A 25,556-nucleotide genomic window follows, 5' to 3' on the forward strand; every position below is an offset into this window, starting at 1 on the left:
TCACGTCTAGTTAGTGATTAGTTCTCGCAGTTGAAAGAAAAATGTAAAAATAATTAATAATCATGGATATTTCTGCCTTTAAAATTTCGTCATATTAAATTGAGTGAGAACTAATCACTAACTAGACGTGAATTTAAATTCTTTACTTGCCAATACTTGTTTAGTTACCCAGATTAAAGCCGAAACAAAATGTATGAAAATGGACCTTGAGCTACCACCTTAAGTCAGTTTTATTTAAATATTTTCTTAATGTAAGGTTGTGCTTATGCTGTACCACATATCTTATGTATTGACGTGGCGAATTGGTTATGAAAAATCTTGCCTCTAGGTTAAAAAGTTAATACTCTCGAATTTTTGTATTGCATTCGGTTTGATCCATTCTATTGTATCCAACGTTTCGTTAGTGCAATGAAAATTGTGTTTAAATGCAATCCTGTTAAATTCAAATTTAGTTGCATTTATTTGTTGATAAGCTATTCTAAATCGCTAGAAAATAAAATATAAATTTTGATTTATAAGAAATTTTCATTTTTGCTGCACTAACGTATTCGATGTCATAATAGTATTTTAACTCTACCTACAGTACAGTGCAATATGGTTAATGTAAAGATAATTCCGTAAATTTCAATTCAAAGCTTATTCTAAGAAATTGAAACAATGAATTGTAACAATAAGTAGGTTTCGGCGTATTGTAGATATGTACAGCATTTATGGGGCGCCGTTTCATGTCGATTCCGGGCCGTTATTATTATCGTCCTAATTATTGTCGAAATTGTTAATTGTTGCGTTTAATTAAAATATTTTTGCAATTTATACATAATATATACAAGGAACACTAAAAACATACACTGATTCCAAACAAAAATATTTATTAATATGTTGTTAAAATTTTCATTCACTATATTTTACAACGTAAAAACTTTTGCAGCTATATTTTACAAAAGTGTAGGTGACAGCTCAATAGGAAAAAATCACTTTGCTAGCTGCACATTTTGACTAATTGTGTTACAAAGTATAATGCTTGATGTTATGGTAGAAAAATGTGCGATAACATTATAGTGTGGCAATCTACTTTATGCGATGATTTCATTAAATTATTAACTCAAGTTTTAAATAATTCTCATAGAAAATAGCGATTTAAACTCAGGATTGCTAGTATCGATATATTTTTATATCGATTGGTTCGTGTCATGAGACATTATGCTAAATACATCCTCTAAAATCTGATTTGAAAAATATACTTCATAGTATCGATACTTTCCAGATATCGAATAAGCATTTCTATATCGATATTTGGTTCTAATACTACACACCTTTGGTGCGATACGCACTCTCTTGCATGCATACTTTCTCCTTCCGCCTCGAACTTATCTTATAACTTTTACTATCGTTTATACATGATATGATCTATCGACTACTAATCAGAGAGAAATAAACATATCCATAAACAATTTCGACTAACATTCGGTATCGTCCTGGGTACATCGAAATGTACAGATTAAGTTTAAATGGAGCGGCGTCCTCGGGCACTGAGCATTGTGTATACATACCGAAGGGTATTTAATAGCCATGAAATAGGGAATGTAACACGAGAGTAGGTGGGTAACATTTACCTGAGACGAAATTTATATAACGGTGTACATTTTTGATATGATGTTGTACAAAAGAGACATTTGGTATGTTATTTTATAGGAATGAATTAAATAGCCTTAATAAACGTATGTTTGTTTTCTTTTTCAACCATTATGTAGTGTAGTCCTTTGAGTTTTCAGATAAGTATAAAGCTGAGTTCACTTTAGTTATTATAAAATTATTTATTACAGTAAACATGCTAGTGACGTCACAAGTATTTTTGTCAAATACGCCTTACAATCACATTTTTATTGATGTGATGGTGATGCTTGACATAAGAGTTTTTATTAAAATTATTCATAAAATAAAAGGCTTCATGTTTTCTGCGAACTTTATTAAATATATCGATATATTTTGAAAGATTTAAACACACTTGAAGTACACATAGACAAGAGATACAAATATATAACGTACTTACGTAACATTAATGATATGGTACTCACTAATTGATTTCAATTAACAATCCATTTAACAATCTCATGCTATTTCTACGTAACATTTCTGTATTGTTAACTAAAAAAACTAATCTAGCTTCAAAATGTTCTACAAAAACAAATTTGGCAACACAAAAGTATAAAAAAATATATCTTTTTTTATAATTTCTTTCTATCACTACAACAATTACACATTGTTTTGTACTAACAGACCTTTGGATTTGTATTATTATAAGCTATGAAAGTAACCTATTAATGGCATATGACAGTGGCGAAGGGTCCTTATAACCCGATTCCTACCGGCTTCCCTTTTTAAATATGATAAATCGAATTATTATTAGAACGATTTACAGACCGCATTCATGTATATTAGTATTTATGTATATGTCGGCTTCCCTTTTGGAAAATTTCACCCTTCGCCACTGGCATATAATATAAATGACATGGTTATTATATGATTTTATGCATTGATTTTGGAAGTTGAACATAACGGACTAGTATTTAGCTTTGCATTCAAAAACATCACAAATATAGTATTGTGTACGGACTAAAAATAAATAAGTAAACCTATTCTAATAAAAAATATAATGTCTATCCCTAGAGGGTAGGCAGAATTGAAATTAATTATTTCATCACTAGCGAAAGAAAAATGTGATTCAGTTTCTATACAACAGATTCACAGTGAGTATACGATATTTTGGTGGTACTAAACTCCAATTACTGCTTCATAAAAAACCCTAATAAATAAAATAAAAGACAATTTTAATGGAATATATACAAATGAACGTAAACTTCAATAAATAACAAACAGATATTAAGAACTAATTAAAGCATTAAGAAAACACGTCTTTTATAATTTTCAAAGCTTAGTTAATATAGGGCCGTAATTTATTTAAAATCCTTTTATGTAGGAATTAAGGCGGCATGAGGTTATGACGGGAAGCCTTAAATCGTTTTATGAATGGAAATTTCCAAGGTGATTATAAGAGGCTTAAATTAATCGCTTTTCTATATAAATATGAGGACATAAGTTATATTTTGGGCTTAAGGCGGCATAATATTTAAGGTGGGTTGGTTGTTGAAAGGTTTATATTAATGAGAAAATCATGTTGTAAAAACGGCCCCATAGAGATATAAATGCATAGACATACAGTGGCATTATTGAATATTCTCTCTTTTAAGGCAAAGAGGAGAAAAGTAGGCAAGTACTTAAAAATATTTCTGTGTCACTATTTGACACTTTTTTTCCCGCGTGGGAATCGAATCCAGAACCTTAGCTCACGGTATATCTACACATATATCGCTGGTTCACTATTACATCCTATGTTAATTTTTAATTATCTTGCAAAAATGGGATAAAAAAAATATTATTAATTAGAAAAAAACAATAATTTATGGCTTCCCCTTTTCTTATCTTTCAGAACTATCGGAAATTTCCACTGAAAAAGACTTAGAATCATGTGATATGAAAAAAATCATGTTAGTAAAAATTACAAAAGGCAATAATTTATGGCTTCCCCTTTATTTATCTTTCAGGAGTATCGGAAATTTTAACTGAAAAAGAATCATGATATATAATTTAATTTGTACATAAAATATAACATAGTTTTTTGTAATAGTGAGCCAGCGTCGTGTACTTTTGTTACCAGCATTATTTCTGTTAAAACATTATCGCATTTCCAACTACTAGCAACATTACTCGCGTACAATAACCATCTAGTTAAAACTTTCTTTACACGACAAAACATCTACATCAAACATTAAGCGTACGAATAAATATATTGGCACTTTTAAACATAACTAGCCAGAACACGATTATAATAATAAATTATACATATAGATAGATTTACTAGAGCTGGCGTACACAATCTCACTTCGCAGTCATACTAATACAATTTTACACAGTATGTTAATAATATGAATGATTACTTCTTAACCCAATTTCGACCATGCAGAGACCCAATTTCGAGTATACAGGAGATGTTATAGTGCACAAGTGTGTGCGTAATACACAGGTGCACTCTCTGTTCCTTCACTAGTAGTGTCATAGTCTAGTGAGACGGCAATCTGACATGACTGAAGAGAGATCAGGCGCAGGAGCTTTTAACCAACGGCTTTACGTGCCTTCTAAGGCACGGGGTTATTACACCGCCAACTTCCTGACTCCGAGCTGCGACTGAGTAATTTTTAAGATGGAAAACCCAGTCAAAATTATTTTGGCCCGAACCGGAATTCGAAGCCAGGATCTCAGCGCGGTAGACGTCTTGTGCCGTTTACAATTACAACTACGCCACCGAGACAGTTAAAAAATATAATTGAAGGTAATAGATGCAAACAAAACATGCTATATCTTTTAACTTTGTTGATGAGTGAGCGTTGTCACTACTGGGGCCTTATAATCTATCGCGCACGTTATTTTAACACTGCGTAACAAGCACGTAACATAACGCATCATGTTTAGGACTATAGAAATTTGGCTTACAGAATACCATTCCACGCACATTTCACGAAGATACCATAACACGGCCGCGTTACGCGTTTACACTACCATACAGAATATGGGCCCTGACGTATGTTTATTTAGAGACTACACATGTGTGAGTGTGTTGTACACGCCAGTTTTAGATAATCGACCTATATTACAATAGCGACTTATACATCCAGGCTATAACATAGTTTCAAATCTCTAGCATTTAACGATAAAAAGCGTATATATATTCAATTAACCAGCTGTAAAAGGGTTTCAATGTCTTAAGGATCAAAATTAATCTTCCCTAACGGATGGCTTTAGACCTGACAATTGGATTCGCGTGGAGGCTCATGGATCAAACCTCATTATATTGAGGAAGTGAAGGCTTAATCCAGTAGTGGGCTAGTAAAAGCGTTTACTTCAGATGATGTTTGAGGCATTTTTTGTTGCAGTCACATTTATAGTTTTTTTTACAAATATTTGGACATGAACGTATTCTAAATCGTTATCAGGTCAAAGAAAGCAGACTATTGTTCAAGCTGCAACATATGTCAACACACTATAAAGAAGAGACTATAATTTATGACATAGAGTCGTCTCTTTCCAACTACACACACAGAAAAAAAATCCGATACATTTCGTAAATAAAATAATTCTACAGATTACAAAAATCAAAGCGTAATGGGGCTTACAACAGCTCCCAAGCGTATACGTAAAACTAATACGATTCCTTGCGGAATATTACAAAAAATCGATTACAGGACATTACAATATGAACATCGTTATCGATTTCGAATATGTATCGATTACAATTCGATATTATTCGATAGATATCAACAAAAAGATCTGAAAGTCGACAGTTCAATATATCTTTTCCATAACATTCGATCTACACACGTATTAAAGCAAATTATTGCTAAAGCTTTATTGAAATACAAATACTATGCGCACCATAAACATATTGCGAGATCAATTTTATTGTTATTTTCCGATTCGTTTTTAAATGAATCTAGGAGTTGATGGACATTTTCTCTTGAAGTATTTGGAAGTAGCAGGCCTGAAAGAAAATTATTTATGTAAAAAAAAAGAAAAGTAAACGAAAAATTCTGCCTCTGTTAAGATTAATATATTTTAAAATATAATTTAACTAAAACACAACTTCGATGTATTAATTCGACAAAGTTAAATACATCGATAAGTAAATAGGGATTCTGTTCACTCTTGCCTATATGGCTATTAAAGCAATCCTTCAATTGGAATGTCCGTAAATGCAATAAGACGGATATGCCCCTGTAGAAGGAATTAGATCCCCTGACTATATATATTATTTCAGATTTATGCATGTCGTATTTACATCCAAGAGCGTCGCCAGACGATGGCCTAGGGTTGTGGGGTGAAGTTTGTAGATAAAGTCGAACATATAATCCCCCACTCTCCCTCTCCTGCCTTAACAATAACATAGAGCAGAGCGTAATTGAGCATACGGAATATTAGGAAAGGATTTGGTGAATTTATTCGAATTCCGACATACGAGAATTATCGATCAAGCAAGTTAAGTCCAGGACTTTGGTTGTTTCACATTTGGCAACATTTTTAGAATCTCTAGGGGGGAGGGTCAGCTGCCCCTCCCTGCCCCCGTTGGCGACGCCCTTCTTCACATCTAGTTAGAAATATTTTGATTTTTGAATGTTATATAGATGTTTGTATTATATGTTTGTGATGTGTTCACGTGTGTTAAGTAGAAAGTATAAGTAAGTATACCTTGAGAGTGGTGAACATGAGTCCGAGTTCCCCGTGCTGCATGCCGGGCTCGAGGAAGTCCTCCACGAAGTGTATCTCGGAGCCGAGCTGCAGGATCCTGGCGCGGACCACCACGAAGTGGAACACCGGGAACAACTCGTCCATACTCCACAGGTAGTTTTGACCTGGGCACAATGAATTAATGGCTTTGTCAAATAAATATTTTTTATATTAAACTATTTTTCGAATTTTATCGCGGTTTTTATATTTAAATTTTCTCCCGACGTTTCTAAGATATTGCAGCCTTCGTGGTCAGTAGGCGGCAAAGTATAAAAACCGCGACGAAATTCTAAAAATAGTACATTCGCATAAACATAAGAAATAATATTTTTTTATTCTCTAACGAGATTTTTTATACTTTTTTAAATTTTTTTTTAGTTACAGACGAACGGGCGTGGTGGTCGTTAATGTCTCTCGTTTATCAATATAAATGTTGGTATACATTGTATTTAAAAGTTTGTTACCAGAAAAAAAAAACAATGGCAATAGTGTATAGAAATTTGTGACTGTGTGTAAATGAATATAGTGTTCGAGACATTGTGAATGAATATTGATGAAGGATAATGAAACTAAAGGAAAAGAAGACGTAATTGTAACGATGCATAAGGTATAAGATAGTTTGTAGTCGCAATAGGCTCAAATTTATAATTTCACGCAAGCAACCCGCCACAGCTTTGGACGGGTAGCACTAATTATAATTATCCAGATAAATTCTGGTGAACCCATCGTTACCAAACATCACGGGAGAACTGCTGCGGTATTTTTTTAATTTATTTATAATTTTAGGATTAGTAAAAAAAAACCGCTCTGACCGTTTTGGAATGGACATTAAGGAACATACATAAGTACACACATTTATTTTTATGCATATAAATTATCATACTTGTATATAGCATGGATAAATATACCACTAATATCAAGAAATTACCTAATTCTTGCTGCACGGCCGTGGTCATTTTCTGGAACGTGCTGCGTATGACGAGCAGTTTCTCTATGGGTGAGAAGGTGGTCTTGAGCTGCTGCAGCGTCTCCACCGCCTCGTTGAAGAGCTGCTCCTTCATGGGCGAGTAGGACGGCGACATCTGGCTGTTCGGGCCGCTGTAGCCGACCCAGAATTTCCTATAAATTGAAGAGTGTACTGGCAAACTTGGTTGACTAAAAAAGAAAGAGATCTGCAGCGTTATATTGCCAAGTTTTAGATGTAATTTATAACGTAGTGGTTATAGTCTCTTTGAATAGTATGTAATAATATTCTTTTCAAGTAAACAAGGTTTTTAATTTGATTATCACACTATTACCTATCCATGCCTTTCCCTATAACGTTCTAGTAATTGTCTTCTGATTACAATAAACAGTTCGGTACAATAGTAAATATATCGAAAACACTCATTAGACTGAGAGACCAAAAAGTATAGGTACGCTTCCCAGAATTACCTGGGTATGTCATCTTGTTTTATATTTATTTATACACTTTATATACAGGTAAATACATAGGCGGACTTAATGCCAGAGGCATTTTCTACCAGTTAACCTTAGGGTGGTGCAGAGATAAAGAAGGTAGGTGCATCTAAAAATGGTGAAATAGTATTATTAAATGTATGTATATATTATAATAAATATGATAATAATAATAATGTATATAAAATAGAATAATTTTATACATATTTGTGTTCCCAATAAAACTATATGAACAACTATATACATTATCCATCTCTATGTAATAGACATACTCACTGATCGATTCCCAGAAAAGCCATCAGCGTGACGTCAGGCTGCCGGTTCCATTTAAGAAGCCGCCTCCAGTATAAATCGTCTTCTCTTTTGTTATGTAGAGCGTATAACACGAACAAAGCTGGATGGACACGCGGTAATAATGTCGGTTGGAGAAGTGATGCCGCCGACACTATTTCACTGTAAATCGATAGATAAAGCAAACGGCATAAGTCGTGAGCACAGATGATCAATGGTGGAGGCCAGCTGACTGATGTCGTTTCGATGAAAGTGTATGATTGATTATTTCCTAACCGAATTTCGGCCACGGCAGCCAATCTCAAGAGATCAGCCAAGTACGCAGGATATATTATAGTGCACAAGTGTGTGCGTAATACACATCTGCACTATGTTCCTTCACTCTCATACTCCGGTGAGACGGCAATTCGACATGTCTGGAGAGAGATTAGACGCAGGACCAATGGATTTATATTCATTCAATTTATAATATTATTGGAAAATAAAAGTAGCAATGCCATTTCTAACTTTAAACTAATAATAGCATTGTTGAAAATAACTTTGTAGGATATCAGTGAATTTGAAAATTGCTTTAAAATACTCATAGCTTTTGCAATACTTGTTGTTTGCTCAAATCTCTGTTGGCTCAATGCGTAGATATAAGTACTCTTTGGATATTTATATCTAAGAATAAAAATCGGTAGCTGGAATTTCAGTATCTAAATATAGTCAACCTAGTAACCTAGTTCACACTAATGCTAACGATTTACCTTGACCCCAAAACTTGTAGGTCAGTGCAAATATTTGAGTAAACTTGCCAAATAGTAATCGTGTATAATTTGACCTTTAATATAATTCAAGGTTCTAAATAATAAAGATGTGTGTGATGTGTGCATTTTATAAAGTTTCAGTATAAATGGTGTTCTTCGCATAGCAATTGCAATTTCTGATTTAGTTTTTATTATGTAGCGTTGAGTATAGGTAGTCGCCACTGTAGAGGAACAGAAGGTTACAATCCTCTATGGAAGGGGAAGATCTCCAATCAGGCAAATATTGAGCCTGACTGGCTACAGCATCTCTGACGGTTCCTAAAATTCTGCTATTGCAAGTCAGAATCGTCTATCTAGTGTGATTATTGAGCATTATCTCCTAATAGTCAATATTCGTCTTGTAGTTCCAGTGGTGCTGTCGAGATGGCGGTGTATACACTTTGCCGTCACAATTACCCCCGACGCAAAAAAAAGGTGTTATAGCTTCAAGGTTTGTATTTGTGTGTCCGTCTGTGGCATCGCAGCTCCCAAATGAATGGACCTATTTTGATGCGGTTTTCTGGTTGACAAAACCGGTTGTCCATCATATTGATATAAAGGTGAAAAACAATAATTTAAGCCTTTTTATAATACAAGTGAAGCAAACGTGTTATGTAGTGACTTGAAACCTAACGATTATCAAAGCCTAGGGGGGCCATAAGGACAAAGGAATTTTGGTTGTTTTCTCTTTTAAGAACGACTAAGGGTAAACAGGAAGATCCTACGAGATATATTGATCCGTCTTTAAAATAATTGTACCGGAGTCAAGCCAAAATGTACCAACAACTTTTCAACAATTGTGGATTGTTTTGGGTTATAGCTGGCATTTTCTGTGTATGAAAAAAATATTTTGGATTGGTCCCCACATACTTCTTTGTGTCAGATATTAATAGATCTTGGCGTGTTTTGATGAACAGTAAACTATCACATTTAGATTAATTAATAACGTATTTTTGGATAATTTGGCTATGCTACGTTTTGGCATCACCGAAGTCAATTTACTCACCCGTCAATAAGATTATTATCATTTTCAGTTTCATCGCCGTTCTCATCGCTTTTTTTGTATGGCAACATCGAATCAGTGCCCTCTGGCGGCAGAGCTGGGAACAACAAACGTACGACTTGGTACAGTCGCGAGGTGATACTCTTCAACTCTTTCACAGCATGGCTTAGTAGTAACGGATGAACTCTGACGCCTCCGTACGTCGTGTTGAAAGCATTTGTCAGTCCTAGAACTAACTGCCCGAGAGGATGGTGCGTAGATTCACATGCCTGAGGATTAAAAATGTAGAACTAATTAGATTTAAACATTCACTGAGTTTTAGAGTTCTAAATGTATTTGTCATATTGATTTTACAAATTATATTTATATTATTTTAATACTCGTGCCACAGACGGTACATAACACAGTATTTTTTCGAAATATTTAATTGGCAATACTGCGAAAATGGCGCGAGCGGTAGATGAGAAACATTGTTAAAATATAATATCAAATTTAAACAAAGAGGTTGAAAAATCTACTTTGAATTCTCTTTAAATGTTTAGCTTTGAACATACCTACTTTGGACTACTTAAAAGACAATCTACAATATTATGTATAACATATAAACAAAAGGTAATATAAATTTATCATAATAAACTATAACATCACGGATAATTATGTTAAAATAAAAACAAAGGAGACGAAAAACCTTGTACCAATTAACACAATCGTTAATTGCACAACAATGACTTTGTGATGCACATTTTTGCAAACAATGAAGTTTATTAGTCAAATAATATTTGCGAGACCTGTATGGATAGAAAACGAGAATCCAATCTCATGTTTCGTATCCATTTACTCATTGCAAATGAGGTTAAAAAAGAACTCTTTTACCCTTGAGCATAACTAGCCATTTTTCAGAGGGACCTGGGTTCCAGACAAAATTTGGTTGTTTGAAAAAATTATAAAGGATGCCTAAACCTCTTGTAGTATTGTTAGTGTTACCTACCAACAGCAAATTGTAAAATGGGTATCGACCACCCGGCCCTCTCTATATACGCCTATGCTTCTACCTAATTGAAAATCTACTGTTAGAAACATCCTTCCATAGAACGACTCCACGAACCTTAGGGAAATATTACCTATAGGTTATATATTGTTGAAAAACCTAGGAATCGAAAATAGAACCCCACAAATCACATGCCAAATATTGACAGCCACCATTAATACTTTATAGTAATAAGAAAACTTACATTATGCAAATACTGCTTCACTTCCGCATAGCTCTCTAACGTCAACGATTTCTGTCCAAACTGCGGAATCACTTCCAAACAATCTACAGACTTCTCCAAATCACTATTCTTGCTTTGCTTCATCAATACTTTATTTCTTTCTTTGTGTGAACAGGAGATAGCAACTGCGACATTCTGCCATATTTTAACGTTGTCTATTGTCGGTCCGGAAGGTCCGTTTGCGAAGTGATTGCCAGTGGGGGTTAGGACTTGTTCAGAAACCCCTAAGCATTGGAAGCATTGGCGGAACAGCGCGTTCCATTTTTGATTTGGCGCAACACTTAATTTACCGAAGGAACTGTGGAAGAATGATTTTCGTTAATGGAAGTTAACAAAATATGTTTAGTCAAAATAAGATACCTATATTTCCATTGATTTTATTTATTTAGCAAATTATTTGGTTGATCATTTATTAGCATTTAAAATGGCAGGAACTATCTTGACTTGTCGTCTTTTACTAATGGTACCCATATTTAATTATAATCAAATTTGACTGGCGTATTGGAATGTTATCTTATAAATAACATTTAATTGATGCTTTAGTTAATTGCTGCAGATATTATCATTATATTTTATAAAACGGTAAAAAGAAATCAAACATTACGCATCGCATTTTGATCATATTACAATATTATGGAATAGTGAATAAACAACGCACTCGTAAAAGGAAAAGTTCGCGTCCACTCTACATGAATCACTTGGCTGATATACATTCATATACCAAACGGGGGATCACATTAACATACTTTTTCATACTGAAAGTACTTCATTTATACTTACTAATATTTACAGCTCACGAGTTTGTTTCTTTGAACGAGCTTATCTCAGAAACTACGAAACCGACTTTTAAAATTTTCCACTAATTAAAAGTTAAATTAGTCATGACTGCTATAGACTATTTTCTATCCCGGGAAAAAATAAAGCGGGGCTTTTATCCCCGAAAATCTTTTTCACGTTGGCGGAGGCACGTGCAACGTGGTTTGGTCATGCCAACGTAGACCCCCTTCGAGTCTCCCGCGGATCCCAGGGGTCCACCTGACTACTTTAGAAACAATGGTTTAAAGGAAACTGCCAGGACGCTATCAAATTAGTTTCCTCTTCCAAACATCTATAAAATAATTAAGTAGCAAATAAATAGAATCATTACGGGTCAAACAAGTTCACTTACTTGGGTCTAGAATTATTAGGAAGCACTGGATTCGAAACGTTGAGTTGCATCGTCGCGTTGGATATTTTTACTCCCTCAGTCCAAGCACCGCTGAGGGACCCCTCTATTTTGTCCCCACTGGAGAAAGTAAGGACCCCCTTCCCTGAGAACACACCGGCTGATCGAAACTCGCCTTCGTAATGCGTTCCGTCTTCAAATACCATAACGCCGTGGCCCTGGAATGAGATATATAGTTATCTACACTGATAAAGGGTAGTTTATGAGTGTTAATGTAAACTTCTGATAGACTAAAAAAATATATAATTACTAGTAATTAGTAATTTTCATTATTTTTGGGTATTATTAGTATACAACTTTTTACAGCCCAATAAGCGTTGGCTTGTCGTTCTCCGGGAACATATGAGAGTCAATGGGCTCATTGAGGAGAATGCAAAAGACCTGGCGAAATGGAAGGAAGGCGGACTCCGGCACCTAGTATAATAGCCGAGCAGAAGAAGAAGATTAGAATACAACTTTTTACCCCAAGATCGAGTGTTCACCCGGGCGGAGTCGCGAATACAATCTAGTGTATAAACTATACTTCAACAAACATGCGATAAAAATCGAATCTATGAACGACACAAGCCGCAAACACATCAATAATCGGCAATCCTACGGAATTTTACTGGCTTAGAGCAATCGGAATAATTGATTGCATCATGTAATTGATAATATAATTTGGGGATTTAAAATTAGATTCATAACATATGTAATAAAAAGAGATTTTTATAGGTGATGTGACGATGCGATTGAAATGGTATCCTATTACATACGCGTATAGTTTTTTATTGATTAAACGTTGGAATACTGCCAGATGATGCCCTTACAATGTAGGTAGGTACGGATAAATTCTTGCACGTACACCATGATCTGTTATGACAATAGACTAGGGCCATGGCACGTATAGTGTTACTACGTACTGACAAATGAAAGTACGATAAACAAAATTTTAATGACGCTCTAATGAGATTTATTCAACACTTTCTAACTGCTTCAATTTTTTTATAACTGCATGCAGTTTTCTATTTACATGGTCCAAATTTACTGAACAAATTGGTATCAAAATACTATAACTAGCTGTAGAGGTGAAAGTCTGTCTCTATGATAGGTTAAATTCTTACAATAGAAAACACTTACAGTCAAAACGTCTTGCATAAACAGACCCTCGTAGTAAATCCCATCCAACGTAACAATTAAGCCGCATCCATGCTTTTTGTTATCACTCCAGTTGCCTAAATATTTCTCTCCTTTCCCGATATCGTCCATCACACCATATCCTTGTTTAACACCGTTTATCCATTCCCCGGTGTAAATAGTTGCGGAGGATGAGGTAAAATCCCCCTGTTTCTTAATCCCGTGTCCGTGGGGTTGGCCATCTTTGAAATAGCCCTCGTAGATATCCCCTGATGTGTATTTCATAATGCCGTATCCATTTTGTAAATTATCCTTCCACTGTCCTTCGTATATTCCTAAAATGAAGTATTTTTTTTAACAAAGCTGTATGTTTCCAAAGCTGTATACAGAAATAAACAAAGTTATTGAACGTTATTGAACATAATCAGAAGAACCTTTGAACATAAAGACTTAATTGTTTTGATCAAAATGATTGCAGTGTTTGTGAAATATTCGAGTATATACGACGCAGTGGAGCGATTATAATCTTAATTATCAGCCTGTTTTATTTGCATGATTATTAGCAATTGGAGGTCCAAGGTCCAGATTTCAGAATAATAAAAGAATTTTATTTCAATCTAAGAAAAATAAATATAACTATTAATAAAATTCTGAATAAGTGTACTAAATTATATGGGTACAAGGCTTTGCTTTTATTCTCTTTAATTATTGTGAGATCGAAGTCGGAACTTACGGCGTATCATTTTATGGACGTCTAGTTGCCTCCTACAAACTACACTAAACAGTTCGTCGATATAATCAAGGTTTTCATTGGATCTTCGAGATAAGCGATAATCGATCATTCACAATAATACTATGCTTACCTACACCCGGCATTTCCATCTTTCCATGGCCGCATAACGCGTTCAGTTGAAGTTGTCCCACGTAATATTTACCGTCGGGCCATTCCACTCTACCGCTGCCGTGTATTTTACCATCCAACCATCGACCACTGTATTTAGCTTCTTTATAAAACGCACTCTTACTGGAAAAGGTATAACTTGCCGTTCTTATCGAGGGTGGTTTGAATGTCGAGTCTTTATTTAGCGATACCCTTATAGCAGAGTTCAATGAATGTATCCATTCAGTTTTTTCTTGTTCCGTGTTTGTCGAGACTGATATTACTTCTTCTGGAGTTGTTACTTGTATGACATTTAACAATGAATCGGTGTTTGGCACCGGCTCCACCCATAACGTCTCTAGGGGATGAACAATTGGCGTGCTGCCATTGACGTGGACAAAAAGATCGTTAAATAACACGAACCAATGAGAGGTAAACCTTCCCGGATTCACGAGATTCAGTGGCCGCGACTTCGATTCCCTTATCAGTCGACGCTCAGGCGTCCTGTGCTGTTCTAAAGACTTTCCTATCGTCTCCCAAAACAACTTCGTCAAGTCAGCTTCTTTCCTTTTCTTTTCCTGCTCATCTATTAACGAGTCTAACGAACATATAACTTTGTTTAATCGTTCGTCAATGCTCGGTTTGGCGTCGCCTTTTTTCCTTTTACTTTTGTACCGCAAAATTGATTGAGCTATGCATTTGTATGAACTCAATCTTGTTAGGGGCTGTACGAAAGCGAGTGCCACTATGGCTTCAGACGTCTTTTTATTATTTTTCTGTTTATTAGATGGAAGTTGATCGCTAAACAAATTATATATATTCGTCGGAACATCGACAACACTGTTAATTTGCGTGAATCCACCAATAACAATCAAGTTGCTTATAGCTACGTAATACTTTCTGTACAAATAAATAAATTCTTCTAAATTTTTTACTAAAGAAATATCACATTCGTTTATGTGCTTCTCGGCGTACTGCCACATAGAGAGCACGTTCAGAGCAGTTATGTTTAATATGTCACCAAAAATATCACAAACAGTTTCATAAATATTGGAATGTACTGATATAGACTTACTTTTCTTTAGGAAAGGTTTAACAAGGTTATGATATATTAACAACATTTCTTCAAGATACCTTTGAGCAATAGACAAATCTTGGAATTCAGGGCTTTTAGCCGACTCTTCTACTGAGCAGTAGCTGATGCTACCTGAGGATAATATTCTCCAATGGTAACACATATTCTGTGGCTTAGTAGGGTAAGTTAGGGGCTCATTAAATTTGACAGACACAGTGTCACTAGTCTCACTGTCTCCCTCATCTACCTTATCATTTAAATTTACTATTGTCTCTGTAAATCCTTCTGTATGCTTGCCCATATAAAATATATTTTCATTGTGAGTATATGCTAGGGTGTGGTGGTCAGTAGCTATCATGTCTCTGACTCTGTCACTGTCAGAATTTTCTGTGAACTGTTTCGGACCACTCTTGTCTTCTCTAGAATCAAAACTAACTTGGTGGTAGTGGTTATAGCCCCACATGAACAGTCTACCATCCAGAGTGAGAGCCGAGCAATGCCATTTCCCACATGAGACTTTCTGTAACCCAAACCCAGACAAGCTCATCACTGCCATTGGTTTGATTCTTTTTACTGTATCACCTATACCTATTTGTCCATATGATATGTCACCCCAAGTCCATAATTCTGTTGCCAATATGTTCTTTCCAAGTTTAGACATATTTTTAAGATTCTCTGTCTTTCTAGCTGCCTCAAACTCTTTTTCACTACTTATAGTGCTAGTGGAAAATTGGAGATCTTCTAAGTTGCAGTTGGAAGTACAACTGTACAGCAGGGAGTTTAATTCATCATTCTGATTCTTCATTTGCATTTCAACTATTTCATTGTTATCACTACTACCACTAACATGTCTGGAAAGTGTTGCAACTTTATCTCCAACTGTTTTGACTCCTTCATAAACAAAATTTGTTAGATTAGATACATTTTCTTTGATGATTCTGGTTGGTTTTTCTGTGTACTCTACTAAATAGTCCTCTCCTGCTGACACCCAAGATAACTGTCTACTTAGGAACTGTCTGGCTGCATCTGTATTTATAAATATATTGTTTATTTTGTCTGTACAACCTTCTGCTGCATCACTGTTCTGCTCCGTTTCATCATCTTCTTTGTTATCTTGTAGATTAAGTTCCATATCTAAACTAACTTTTTGAGCATTCGTTCGTGCAATCTTAGATTCCTCAGATGAGGGACTAGAATCTTCTGTAAAACTATGCGGATCTATATGGACGTCAGTTTGTGGGGCTGTGGTGCTACTGGAATCTTCACTTGACTTACTAATTTGAACACCTAAAGGGCAAGTTTCGGACAAGGACGGTACTGATGCAGGCGACGCTAGGCCTATTATTGTTTGACATTGTGAACAGTTGGAAGCGAACACTTCTTCGTCATCATTATCACTGTCTGTATCACAATTGTCAGATTGCTTCACATTTTTCCTAGCTATAACTGCTGCAAAGTTCTGACCGACTGACGCACTGTACACTGTCCTACCTTCAAAGAATGGTATCTTTTTGATACTATTTGATTCTAATGATATTTGGGGCATGTTACCAGATCCCCAAAGCTGTCCATCACTGCTAATAAACAATTGACCAAAGTCACTGGAGACCACATTCCTGAACTTAACTTTAAAACTAGTGCTTTTGAAGCCGTGCGGACAGCATTTGGAGTCCTCTTTCACTACAATTTCTTCTTTGTTTTTAAAACTAGAATTAGTTTTGTAGAGCCGACCATGTATGTCAATGATGAAGAGGATATCATTATGATATGATATGTCTATGGCTGAGACGCCACTGATCTTCTTCAACGATACACAGTCGTCTGTGATCTCGCAATGATAGACACCATGGTCGTTCCCCAACACAATGAAGTCAGATTTTAATGAGCAGAGCTTGACGATTTTATCAGGTACTTGCTGCTGACAGGATGGTGACACTTTCAACGGCGTTAATCCTCTCCAGAACTTATGCTGACTCATTATTTAATAAATACTTCCGTTTTTGGAATGTAGGAGTATCATTGGTACTAATTAAATAAACGACTTTTTCTTGATTCACGATCAATTGCACGGACAAGACGCATAGTAACATTCCACACGTTTATGTCTGAATCACAAATAATTAAAGGATACTTTAAATTTATACGATACAACGATTTATTTACACACTTATTGATAACACCCGAACGGCAACAATTTAATAATTTATTGACAACAGCTCAATTGATTTGACGTTTGACAGCTGATTACATTAATAGACAATATAAATATAAGTAGGAGTACTAAACTAAATTGTCTATGACCGTTTGGCAAGATCTGTCAATTCGTTTTCGTTCACGATTTTGTTCGTTCACCTCATTCATCCTTTTTCAAAAATGGCGAGCCACAGTGGTTGGGCTAGACGCGTTCCTGAAAATGAAGCAACAATTACTTACGTGCAATGCGATGGATTGGTAAATAATAACTTTATAATGTCTATATTAATGCCGTGGAATCATACCACTTTGAAAACTACAGTTTTCGTGTTCATTTATGTTGGTTACAGACACGTCACATATTTAAGTGTTTTAGTGTTATATTGCAATAAAATGTAGGAAACACAATGGATTTTCGTAATACATAAGACAATTCCTTGCATTTACAAATAAAATTAAATATTAATATTCGATTTTGTAGCATATCAAAACTTTTTATAGGTTATGTTTGAAAGTCCCAAACCGATGTTTGGCGCACCGTAAGGCGTAAAATAAGCATGTAAATTATCACACAACTTGATCCTTGCAATTAACTGTCACGTCATTCAGATAAAACTGCGACGTTTATATTAGCATAAAGAAAGAATGTTATTTGGTATGTACCTAGTCTTGCCATAAATATTGTAATAAAGAAAAAAGAAAATTGTTAACTGCAAATAACATTTATTACTTTTACAGTGTGTCAGTTTAATACATAAATATAAAACAATTAAAAATATAAAAAGCTTATTCGAAGTGGTCTCCATTGGCTGCAATACAGTCCTTTAAACGATGAGGCCAGTTATCAATAGAAGCACGCACTCTTTCCATGGGAAAATTCTTCACTGCCAATCGTATAGATTGTTTTAGGGACTCCAAATTATCATGGCGTTTAGAGCAAGCTGTACTCTCTAAAACTGACCACAAATCATAATCCAGCGGATTAAGATCGGGACTAGACGACGGCCAGTCTTCAGCTCTGATGAAGTCCGAAACGTTCGATTCCAACCAAGACTGCGTGGACCGAGCTTTATGACCCGGCGCCGAGTCTTGCTGGAAGGACCATACTTGGTTATTGAACATGGTGATGTTAAGGGGCTTAACTACCTTCTCAAGAATGGTATCTTGATACACTTGTGCCGATGTTTTGATACCTTTTTCACAAAAATATGGCTCAGTCACTCCTTCATAGCTAACACCCCACCAAACCATCACTGAAGTCGGATAATGTCCACGTTGCACTCTGTCGACTAATTGGGAAGCTTCCTTAGAGCTTTGAGCATAAATACGGTCATTTTGTTTGTTAAAATGTTGCTCAATTGTAAAAATTTTCTCATCCGTAAACAAAATTTTTCTGTGACCTCCCTTTGCGTACCGCTTCAGTAGTTGTTTCGATTTTACCACCCTATTCTTCTTTAAATTATCAGTTAAGAAATGGCCAGTGCGTCTCTTATAGGCTGCAAGTCCTAAGTCATCTTTTAAAATACGCGACATGGTTCTAGGTGCTATCTTCATTTCCCGAGATAAAATCTTTTGCTTTCGGACAGGATTTCTTCGAATTCTTTCCCTTACTGCTTTGACCACCTTTTTCGTACGAACACTACGTGGACGGCCAGATCTTTTTCTGTCACAAACAGAGGAGGTCTCATTGTACCTATTAATAGCCCGGTACACAAACATTTTACTAATACCAAGTGTATGGAGAGTTTTAAAAATTGCATTTGGCTCCATACCTACTTTGTGTAATGCTATCACAGCGATTCGGTTCTCTTTATCACCCCACACCATTTTAATATCGCAAAATATTTTACAATGTATTGGCGCCAAAATGAGAAAACACAATGAACAATCGTATAAAAATGACAGATTCGAAATTCAAATGTAATATTTTTTTATAATTAAGTGTAACAGTATTTATGGCCAGACTAAGTATAGTAATTTTGTCATAGTTTGTTTACGTCCATTTGTATGGGTTTAAAACATGAGTCACACACTGTTTTGGGACGTTTACTTCATGCTGTGACCTGAGACTGGAGGTCATCGGTTTGGTGGATGATCTCATCCACAGCTATCTAATAAAAGGATAACTTTCTATTCATTTTTTCTTGGTTTAATAAACAGTTAGAGACTGTGCTTTGTCGGTTTTTGTAGTTAATGTTAACTTTTTCCTTGTTTTATATAGATGGTTCTATAAATATATATATTTTTTTGTTTTTTACATTGTTATACTTTTAATTTATAGCTTGGAGTATTATATTACTTATGTAAGATAACAATGAAAAGTTTTTAATGTATATGTTTGATTTGTGGAACTATAAAACTGTATTATTGTGCAAAATCTTAAAATCGTAAACTTCACACCAATCAATTTTAGTTTTGTAATATATGGCTCTACAAGATCACCAACTTAAATACTATAAAAACAAACAAAATATTAATTAAATTAAATACTTACCTAAAAATGTTTACCAGTTTATCAATACAAGAAACTTTGTAAAATAATTACAGGTAGCCAAGAGTAAGTTGAGATTATTTATTAATCATAATTATTGCCATTAACAAGAAAGAGAACAGCTACATATGTCAGTGTTCAAACATGTTGATATGAAAATGACTGATTTTTATTATCTTTATGGGTTCAAGGATTAATAATTATTATTGTCTTCCTCAGTGTTTACATTGTAGCAATTGCATGTTGCATTCAGTCACAAGGAAAATAAATTGAATACATTCTTTTTTATTGCTTACTCTTTTTATGTCTGTTATTTCCCATCCCGATAGATCAAATAATCTATCTATGTTTGCTTTAAGGTATATATTTTCTTTAAATGCTAATTCCATAATGTTACCATTGTAACATTGTAAGGTTTTAATTTTTTTTTAAACTTCATGACTCCTGAGAAGGTTTGGCTCTAACTATATAATAAACAGTTATTTAAAGCATTGTTAATTGTATATATCATTATTATTGTGTATATCAACATCTTTTCTTCAGGCGGTGATGAAAATTGTGAAGCACTGTCATGAAGAATCATGCAGCAACATGGAAGTCGCGCAAGGCGCCCTGCTTGGGCTGGTGGTGGAGAATCGGCTGGAGATCACCAACTGCTTCCCATTCCCTAAGCACGATGAGACCATGGACGAGGAAGAGTACCAGTTGGACATGATGAGGCGGCTGCGTAGAGTGAATGTTGATCACTTTCATGTTGGATGGTGAGTTTGTTTATATCTCAATATAATCTACAGTATGTGAATTTGAAATACTTGAAATTTTTTTGTGGAATATTTGTGTTGGATAGCAGTGGCGAAAAGGGAAATTTTCCAAAAGAGAACCCGAAACATGTAGGTACTTATATGTATAAATGCAGTACAGTCTGCAATTCATTATAATGGTAATTATATTCTACATAAAAGGAATCTGCCATGAATCCGGTATCCACTGATGGATAGGGTATATTGTAATTATTTAAATTATTTCTCATTATATCTTGCGATATTTTTGGGGTGTGGTGATAATAGCCTGATACTTACTTTGGAACATGCAATACCACATTTCCTATGCAGTCTTGTTCATTGCACAAAGCATAAATCTCTTCTAGTTTATATTAATGTGAATGAATAAACTTGCAAATATATGACAATAATATACTATTATATAAAATTTATAATTGCATTTATGACTTTTGAATTTCAATTAATATGCATTTCTCGTAATATTTCAGGTATCAAAGTGCCGACGTTGGCAATTTTTTGAGCCAGTCTCTGTTGGAATCGCAGTATCACTACCAGACCTCGATCGAAGAGAGTGTGGTCGTCATCTACGATACAAAGAAATCTGCCAGAGGTTTCCTGACTCTGAAGGCGTACCGTTTGACTCCTCAGGTTGGCAATTTTCTTATAAATTCTTTAATTTGAAGATTTTGTTGCCCAACTGAAGCCATCTTTTTTATCCAGATATGCTCATTTTGTGGTAATCTATACTATTATATAAAGCTGAAGAGTTTGTTTGTTTGTTTGTTTGTTTGAACGCGCTAATCTCAGGAACTACCGGTCCAAACTGAAAAATTCTTTTTGCGTTGGATAGCCCTTTGTTCGTGGAGTGCTATAGGCTATATATCATCACGCTATACCCAATAGGAGCGGAGCAGTAATGGCTAATCTCAGGAACTACCAGTTTGAACTGAAAAATTAGTTTTGTTTTGGATAGCCCTTTATTTGTAGAATGCTATAGGCTATATATCATCACGCTATGACCAATAGGAGCGGAGCAGTAATGAAACATGTTGCAAAAACGGGGACAATTTATTAGTTTTGAGAGCTTCCGTTGCGTGCGCTGCGTAAACGGTTAATGTTATGCAATAATGATGTATGACGGGATTGTTCCTCTTAAAAAGTTCTAAAAAATATATTATAAAACAAAGTCCCTCGTTGCATCTGTCTTCCTGAACGTGTTAAACTCAAAAACTACCCAACGTATTAAGATGAAATTTGGTATGGAGACAGTTTGAGACCCTGGGAAGAACATAGGCTCCCGGGAAACTACTACTTTTATAACGGAAAACTTTAGCCTGAAAAACTTTATATCGCGGGCGGAGCCGCGGGCAAAAGCTAGTAGATATAATATACAAAAAAAAAGCAGTCTCAGTGGTTAGTTGTAATGCGTACGTGGTACGAGTTCGACTACCGTGTTGAGGTCCTGGATTCGAATCCCAGGTCCGTCCAAGAATAGTTGTGACTGGGTTTTTCCATCTAAAAATTACTCAGTCGCAGCCTGGAGTCAGGAAGTTGACGGTTACCTCCGTCCCTAGGAAAGCACGTAAAGCCGTTCGTCATTCGTCTGATCTTTTTCCGGTTATGTTGGTTTGCCGTCTCACCAGACTAGGAGAGTGTAGGATCAGAGAGTGCACTTGTGTATTGCGCAATGCGCACACACTTGTGTACTAAAATATCTCCTGCGTACCTGGTTGATCGCAGTTGAGATTTGCCACCGTGGCCGGAATTCGGTTGGTGGGATTCATTCCTTCAATAATATATCACTTAATCACTATACACGAAGAATAGAAGCAATCTCAATACATATCCAAGAGCGTAATTGTATTATTGCTAGTGTAATCGTTGAGAATTTTGTCCTAAGATGTTAAGCGCAGTTTAATGTTATGAAGTGCAGTCAAAATCCTGTCCGATATTGGTATGAGCATGACATACTACCATGAAGCAATCAATTTATTTCTTAACGGATTTATTCATATAATTTTTTTTTCCAGGCTATTGCCATGTACAAGGAGGGTGACTACACACCAGAGTCCCTGCGCAACCTGAAGATTGGCTACGAAAGCCTGTTCATTGAAGTGCCGATCGTGATTCGCAACTCTCCTCTCACAAACATCATGATTTCCGAGCTAACAGAGATGATCCCAGAGGAAGATGGCTCTAAATTCCTGGATCTTGGCACCGCCTCGGTGCTTGAAGGTGTGTAAATATTTTGGGGTATCTGATTTAGTTTTATATAATTACATCTTATTTTGAAATATCACAAATCTAAGGAAAAGGCTGATAACTGTTTATTCCTAAAAAAAATACTTTGTGGTCAGTTATAACTTACAGGATTCTCGGATTATGAGGACTTCAAAACAGATCGGCATAATACTAACAAATTCTAGTAGCCGAGAGGCGAAGAGAATGTAAACTGTAGAAAATAGCGATATTTCTGGGTATTGTTATCAGGCATGCAAACTTTTCGATTTTATGCGTAATTAACACTTTTTTTTGTTGGTACGGGCACGGCAAAGTGTCCCCACTGCATCTGATGGTAAGCAGAGTGGAGTCGAACAGAATGTCGATTGATGAGTTATGATTACCCCTGGACAGTCACAGTGACAGTCAAAACAATTATGTCGGCGTGTTGGTTATCGTGTTTATTCTGTACTTTACTAAAAATATTCTAACCTTGGTACTTTCAGGCCAACTCCGCAGCCTAATGGAACGCGTCGACGAACTGAACCAAGAGGCGATCAAGTTCAACAGGTACCAACAGCTCGTGGTTCGTCAGCAGCAAGACAAACACCGTTGGTTGGTCAAGAGGACTCAAGAAAACGCGGCCAGAGCTGCCAAGGATGAGCCTCCACTGCCTGAAGAAGATGTTAATAAGCTATTTAAGCCTCATCCAGTCCCGCCAAGGCTCAACCCTATGATCGTTGCAGGACAAATCAATACTTACAGCCAGCATATAAGTCAGTTTTGTTCGCAGAGTTTGGCAAAATTATACCTTACTCAAGCATTGCAAAATGCTAAGGAGTCGAAACAGAACAACTAGTTTTGTATGGTATTAAATTGTATGTCACAGGATGTTGTGTTTCGCTTATTTTAGTTTAAGTTCGTAGAATTTATAATTTTTTAATATATTATCTTAAGTATGAGGATCTTTTCTTGTTTATCAAAATCAATTTTTCTATTTTCTAAACGCAGTCTCCCAAAATAAACTCTTCTGAGCTAGTAAATTCATGTTCCCAAATACACGAGAAAACGCCGAAAATATTAGTTTTGGAGTAACGCGTGGCATCGACAATATTTTTAATCAAGCCGAATTAAACTTTTTTATATTGACCACAAATAATTATTTATAATGCCTCTGGCTATGATTTAAATTTATTATCATTATTTTAATAAAAAGTATGTATTTACAGTCAACTAAATGATTTTATTGTCAGCATGAGGATAAAGAGAACACAAGTTGCTTGTTACGCTGTGTAGGCGCAACTTCTCTACTAAGACCAAAAAAAAAATTAAGTGAAAAAAAATATATGGAAGAATATATTATTGTAATTATTACCTTGTCATTTTTGGAGGAGAGCATCTCGCTAAGCCACGGGTACTGGGTTGTGTCCTCAGCGAGGGCGATCTTGGTTTCTTTAGATATAAGATTTTTTTGTAGTCAGCTAGGGGACACTTACAAAAGCTAAGCATACGAGGTCAGTATAACTGATCTAATTCGCATAGGAAGGTAGATTCGGTTCCTTAGGTTTGATTTATTATTATTTTTTATTGATAGATATCAATCGATGTAGGTATTTCGTTTTATTCGCAACAGCGTGCGGATATTCCTTGTTTTCAATGACAGTAAATAGTATAGTTTGTATTGTTTTAATAGCAAACCGAGGCGTTAGCGGGGCACAATTACCAGTCCGCTCAAAAGAAAACAGGCAATCAAGAATGTTGTTGGTGTATGAAAATATTGATTTGCCGCTTAATTGTGGATAAGCATAGCTCTTTCCGCGTGGTCTTGTTTTTAATGAAAAGTAGACAGGTATTAAATAAAAACTTTATCCCATATTTCAATACTTAGTACGCATTAAACAGGTTTTGAATTACAATAGTAACAATTTTGTTTTGTTTAAAAATATGTCATTAATTATCGAGATGATAAAATACAAACTTCTCTTATATGGCTCAGTACACCGGATGTGGAAAATTTCTATATTCGTCCTGACTTCCTCCATTTTTAAATATAAAGAGACACACTAGCCTATCTCACATTAAGATATTGTCAGTATCAGGAACGTGGATTTTCCGTTCCAAATAACCTAGATACGGATGTTTTTGGATGCGAGATCTTTTTCTAGCGGTGGCCGGTATTCTAGACTATAAAATAAATTTACTTCTGTGTAATTGAAAATTTGTTTATTTTGGTCGTCTTAACAAAATATAGTAAAAGTAGAAAGCCTCAAAATCCTGTGGGCATGGGCCACTCAAGCCCTCCTCTCTATGCCTATAACGGGATACGATCCCGTGGTCACACATTTCCTTGCCGTCTCATCATCCGCTGGGAGACTGACGATTTCAATTATAAGTAGACTAATTTCTGCCTTAACGTAGTCTTTTTAT

The 25,556-nt window shown here is 35.4% G+C and overlaps 2 protein-coding genes across 2 annotated transcripts; one reads left to right on the top strand and one right to left on the bottom strand.

Moving 5' to 3' along the window:
* Nucleotides 1–1,949: 1,949 nt before the first annotated feature.
* LOC115456282 (alsin) lies at nucleotides 1,950–17,805 on the bottom strand. Its single transcript, XM_030185286.2, has 9 exons — nucleotides 14,352–17,805; nucleotides 13,492–13,823; nucleotides 12,316–12,530; nucleotides 11,109–11,445; nucleotides 9,880–10,145; nucleotides 8,071–8,247; nucleotides 7,265–7,455; nucleotides 6,298–6,461; nucleotides 1,950–5,593 (listed from the first exon to the last, which is right to left on the bottom strand). The coding sequence occupies exons 1-9, from the start codon at nucleotides 17,419–17,421 to the stop codon at nucleotides 5,546–5,548; spliced, it is 4,800 nt and encodes a 1,599-aa protein (XP_030041146.2). The 5' UTR covers nucleotides 17,422–17,805; the 3' UTR covers nucleotides 1,950–5,545.
* On the top strand, nucleotides 17,803–24,088 carry LOC115456283 (eukaryotic translation initiation factor 3 subunit H). The gene is made up of 5 exons (XM_030185288.2): nucleotides 17,803–17,894; nucleotides 20,671–20,888; nucleotides 21,398–21,557; nucleotides 22,940–23,144; nucleotides 23,636–24,088. The coding sequence occupies exons 1-5, from the start codon at nucleotides 17,817–17,819 to the stop codon at nucleotides 23,986–23,988; spliced, it is 1,014 nt and encodes a 337-aa protein (XP_030041148.2). The 5' UTR covers nucleotides 17,803–17,816; the 3' UTR covers nucleotides 23,989–24,088.
* Nucleotides 24,089–25,556: the final 1,468 nt, after the last annotated feature.

This window comes from Manduca sexta, chromosome 23 (genome assembly GCF_014839805.1).
Source record: "Manduca sexta isolate Smith_Timp_Sample1 chromosome 23, JHU_Msex_v1.0, whole genome shotgun sequence".
NCBI classification, from domain to species: Eukaryota; Metazoa; Arthropoda; class Insecta; order Lepidoptera; family Sphingidae; genus Manduca; species Manduca sexta.